At 45.3% G+C, this 5460-nt stretch overlaps 1 protein-coding gene across 1 annotated transcript in view; it reads right to left on the reverse strand.

Annotated features, from left to right (window-relative positions):
- Positions 1-263: 263 nt before the first annotated feature.
- The window catches only part of LOC125045977 (RNA/RNP complex-1-interacting phosphatase-like), a 25708-nt gene continuing 20511 nt past the window's right edge, over positions 264-5460 (reverse strand). Inside the window, exons 7-9 of the mRNA XM_047643567.1 lie at positions 4971-5017; positions 4556-4697; positions 264-1885 (exon numbers count right to left, since the gene is read on the reverse strand). Of these exons, the coding sequence (XP_047499523.1) occupies positions 1288-1885; positions 4556-4697; positions 4971-5017 (787 nt within the window). The 3' untranslated portion in view covers positions 264-1287. The remainder of the gene's footprint in view (positions 1886-4555; positions 4698-4970; positions 5018-5460) is intronic.

Here is a 5460-nt window from a genome sequence, read left to right on the forward strand (position 1 = left end):
AACTTCTAACCATCACTGCAAAAATCTCTTGTTCTGTGTGTCTCGTGTATTGGTGATTGCATTATATTCAATTGTTTATGTGAATAAAAGACCAATTTTTTTTCAATATTTTTGCATAGATTGTATTTTAATCATGATGGTTTACGCGTCTTGACGACTACAACTTGTGCAGTATTTTTTCACTTGGACCAAATTCCAATCCACACACAACAAAAAAGAAAACAAAAAAAAAAAAAGAAAGAAATAGGTAAAAAAACAAACAATTCCTTGATATTTTTTTTACAATCTAACATACAAGGCTGTGACAAAAATATAAAGACAATACGGTATTTACGTATTAGTACCTATAACACTGACTATTTACTTCAAATACATTTCATTTTATATAAATATAATGTTTATGATATACAATGTATTCATTTTACAATAATGTTAAAAACAACTGTGTAAGAAAAGAGACTGAAATAATATGTGAATTCGTTAAAAAGGACAGGAAAACAAAAAGAAAGTGTTTATATTAGATATAAAAATCTGGTGAACTGCTTATCATGTCAGTAGTGCGTGTGTACTGTCTTTGCCTACATATACTCGATGCCGTCTGTATTTAAAGAAAACTACACACGAGTACACCTCTAAATCATAATACAAGTAATACGTTTATAAGTACATTTTTTTTCATATTCGTTTGATTCAAAAATACATACTCAAGTTAACAAGAATTCACAAAATTACAAATGATCTTACCTGGTCCATATTTCATCACCAAAGCCCAAAATCGAACGCACAATAAAAAGAAGTAACTCTCACGCAAGCTAAATATGCAAAATATAATTCTTGAACTTACATTCACAGTTTCTCTATTATAAATCAAGATTAGGAAGACGATCTTCCTGTAAAATTTGGCAAGGTTCCAGCAAACACTTACCAAGAATTCCCCCTCGTTTTACTTTGATATTTACACACCCAATAGAAGAGTACTAAGCACACACACTAAAAACAATGTTGAAAGTCAACTCAAACGCCAGTTACATGAAATGATGTACATCAGATAAATACATCTCAAAACAATTATAAATTCACAAAGAAATTTACATAAATTACCTTACTGGATGCGCAGTTAAAAGAAAGAGGTGAGCGAAGGCTTTCACGTCGAAGCACCAGCAAGGAGGTCCGAGAGAGGTCAGAAGACGAGGGCAGCCAACGTCAGGACGCTGGTCAAAGACGTCAGGATGCGGGTCAAAGACGTCAGGATGCGAGTCAAAAACGCCAGGAAGCGCGTCAAGGGCGTCAGTAGGGATTCCATCTCGCCGAGCGCCTGCGCGGAGTCAAGGGGCTGAACACATTGTCCTCTGCGCCGGGGCTAAAGGCGCGGCGTCTCGGCCCGTCCGCAGCGCCGGGCCAGTACGGCGTGCGAGGCAACGACGAGCACTGGTCCCGTCGGGGGGGCGGCGTAGCAAGGAGGGCGCCGTTCGGGGTGTTCGGCTCTTCCGACCTAAACGGTAACTCTTCCTCTTGCCTGATGGGGCTTCGGTAGGGTCGCGGCCCGCGGTACTGCCGAGGAGGAGCCCGGACAGCGGCGGCCTGCTCCTGCTGTTGCTTCCGCGACCAGTGAGGCATGGAGCGGTGCGGGCCCACGCCCGAGCCCCGCTCCTGGTAGAAGTAGGGGTCGTACTGCGGCGCCACGCGGCCCTGGTACCGCTCATCGTAGTACCGGCGGGCGCCATGGGGTGAAGTCTGCCTTGCGTACGGGGAGCTGCGGTAGCGGGTCTTAGGGGAGGCGCCCTTCCACGGCGCCCAGCCCTCGTCGCTAGCCTCCCGCTGGGGGCCGCTCCACCTTCGAATGGGGAGCGCGGAGGTCGGGGTCTCAGCGTCGCTCCTTTCCTCGCTGGCTGGCAAAAAGGGCTGGGTTAAGTCTTGTAAAGTGCCAGTAAGCTATACTGATGCAATGTTACATGAAATCAATTGCAAGGCATATTGAATTGATCTGCAGCTTTCTAAATCTAGGCCAAGGACACATGTTTATAATGGTAAAAATATTAACTGCAGATGCAGCTACTGAAAATCTCTTTTCTACTTCACACTGTCAAGCAAGCAAGAACAAAAAGAAAAAAGAAAATGATTACTGGTTAATGGTTAAAAGCAAAATAAATGTGCTAGACATCTAAGGTCATGTAGCACTATAGTAAATGGTAGTGTTAGTGATTAGTTGTAAAAGCTGGGCAAAGGAATTGACGAGTGAATGGGTTAAGGTTGGGTAAGGTAATGTAAAAGGGTTAGATCAAGTGAAGGATGTATATGCGTTTGAGGAAGGAAAACTGGTTGTCAAAGCAGAAAGTGTGAGATTCTGTAAGGATGCTGATAGGTTGGGAAGTCGGTGAAGGGAGGATAGGTGGGGGAAAGTAGACGTTCGGGTTGCATCAAAACATGAAAATGACAGTAGAATGTGTGGAACTGAAAGAGGGACATTACATAGGGAAAATAGGGGTGGATCAGTGTGACATCAGATAGGAGTGTATTAGATGGGTGTGGCCAATGTGTAAGCAGGCGAGAGCCGTCTCCCAACGTTTGTTCCGATGAAATGGAGCTGACCAGGAGATTGATAGTTTTATAGTATGTAATTTATTAATGCGGAGACTTGACCAGAAAGACTGCCATCAGTTATACAAAAAGGTCTTAAAGTGGGGGTAATAATTCGTGGCTGGGATAATTGAGAAACTTGGTTGGTATGATGTGGACATAGTGGCGTAGCGTGCTAGAGTATTTGCCTGTTCATTGCCGGGGATTCCAACATGGCTGGGCACCCAGAAGAATTTGATTGTTTTATGGCGTGTGGACAGGTAGAACAACCAGTTCTGGATCTTAAAAAACAAGGGGGTTGGTCGAGTGTATTGACTTTATGAGAGTTAGTGAGTTACGGGAGTCAGTAAAAATTGTGAAAAAGGAAGAGGGGAGTATGTGTGTTTTAAGGCAAAAAGGGGTGCATAGAGTTCTGTAATAAAGACACTGGATTCAGGAGGGAGGGGGTATTTGAAAGTACGAGTTGGGAAGGTTACTGCAAAACCAGAACCAGAGGTGGATTTGGAGCCATCGGTGTAAACATGAATACTAGAGGAACAAATGGTGATATGGTCAAGGAAATGGGTGAGGACAGCAGGAGGAATATTTGACTTTGGTGGGTCAGGGAAAACAGAGGAGCAAATACAGGGGCAAGGTATAAGCCATGGAGGGACTGAATGGACAGAGAACAGGAGGGGTTGGAGATGGGGAAAAGGGGAATGGGAGGAGGGTATCCATGTGAGTGGAGAAAGGAGTAGGTAAACATGGAGAGGAAGCAAAGGCAGGAAGAAGGGATCATGGGATAGTTAGTTTAGTGAGGGGAAGTTGGTGGAATTGAGCATAACATCGGAGAGAGAGATGGTATGCCTGATTCAGTGTACAGTCTCTCAATTGGAGAGGAGCGGAAGGCACCTAGGGCTAAGCGAAGGCCACAGTGATGGATTGCATCAAGATGGGCAAAGGAGTATATATGGCATCCATAATCGAGAGTGGAGAGGATCAAGGTAACATGAAGATGAAGGAGAGTTTTGTGATCTGAACCCCAGGATATATAAGATAGAGTTTGTAAGACTCGGAGAGGGCGGCGATTTTTGTACAGATGGGGGTAGTAGAAGCACGGGGGGGGGGGGGTGAAAGAGGAAGTAGTGTTGAGGGAGGTAGTGGTATGGAGAGGTGGACAATAAGGCTGTAAAGTAGTAATAAGGGAGGATGGGGTAGTTGATGAAGGTTTTGGGGGTAGAGGTGTTGAAGTTGAGCATGTTGGGAGAGTAGAAATGTCTCCTGGGGGTTGAGTGTTGACTAGGATGGATAATGTACTCGTTGGCATTAAGGAAGGGGTAGTAGTCGTAGTGTTCGGAGCCGTAGTCAAAGGAGAGCCTGGGGTCTGGGAATCTGGAGAGTTTGCAAGCCTCACTGCCCCTAATAATGGTATAACATCTTCATTGTTGGCCATGGTAAGCCTGGAGTACGTTGGGGAGAGAAACAGTCCACCCCTCAGAGTCCCCTTGAGGGGTATGGGCTAGGTAACTAAAACAGGGGAATGCATTCCCCATGACTCCCTCAGCCCGTTCCGGACTGGCACAAAGTCAGCCTTTCATCCTTTCAGAACGGCTTTCACACCTTAGGAAGTGGATAGTAGAAAAAGGGGAAAAAAGACCATGCAAAATTAGTTGAGTCGAGGGCTGAGTCCCAAGATTGGGGATTTCCCCAGCATTAGCTCCCAGTCTCCGCCTCCTAATCCCCCCCACAACAACAACAGGCAAGGGATTGAGAGGAAAGAATAAGAATAAAATCTACAATTCTATAATTTTAATAGCAACATTATGCAAATTGCATAATGTTGCTATTAAAAACTAGTACGAACACAAAAGCACACACCAAGCTCCCCACATGCAAGAGAGCAGCTCTGGCACACTTGGGCACCCAACATCAGCCCTAGCCTCGCTCCCTACCCTGGTTCCTCCGCCCTCCAGTTTGCTTAACAAAGACGCTTCCTTACTCTGATAACGCCGGCTTACGGACGGCGGAAGGCGTGGAAGGCGTCGTGGGCGTCGAGGGTGTGCTCTGAAGCCAGGACGCCCGCCGGAGGTTGGCCAAGTAGTTCTGGCGCTCCTGCTCGTGGCCTCGAGCGCTGTTGAAGTCTGTGCGGGCAGATAACAAGGACTTGCTCACGAGGGGAAGCCGTACCGGGGAGTATTATCACCTTTTGGAGGTGTATTCTATGGATTTCCTAAAGGGTTATCATGATTACTAGAGTCATTATCAGTCAAATACCTCTGAAGAATCACCATCTGAATTGGGTCTGAAGTATATTTTCCATCGAACATTGCACACTACATTACACACTACATTGATACGCAAATAACCGCAAACAAACAGGTGAGTCAACATTCATTCAGACGAAGCAAACTTACCTGCTATAGCCTGGTCTGGAGGTATCCCAAGCTCTTGTATCATGTATCTGTGAAAGAGACAGCACAAATCTATAAAATGGATTCGAAATCTCTTGTTACCTTCACTTAATTCCCTGTCCCGAATGGATTGTTTCGTGTTCCGTGTCACACATGCTATCGAACAGGAGGAGGACTGACATCGCGTCGGACGTTGCAAAATTCCACAATCAATATCATAAGACTGTGAATAGAAATCCCATAATTTGCGCCGCAGCAGCAGCATTATTAGCGTTGCCATTTAAACCGTTAAAACAGATCAGATTTTTTGCGCCTAGCCCTAGAGCTTCAGACAAGCTCCACTACTGCGAATTTCTTGATTAACTCGGCGGTGTGCCTTCATGCACGCCAACTTCAGATTCTTTTTCTACGAGACATAGTCGTGGAGCAGTTGACAGAAGGAGTTCGAACTCTTCCCCCAAATAACGGAAAGAGTGGACAACTGAAATAGCCA

The sequence above is a fragment of the Penaeus chinensis genome, chromosome 38 (assembly GCF_019202785.1).
Source record: "Penaeus chinensis breed Huanghai No. 1 chromosome 38, ASM1920278v2, whole genome shotgun sequence".
Taxonomy (NCBI): domain Eukaryota; kingdom Metazoa; phylum Arthropoda; class Malacostraca; order Decapoda; family Penaeidae; genus Penaeus; species Penaeus chinensis.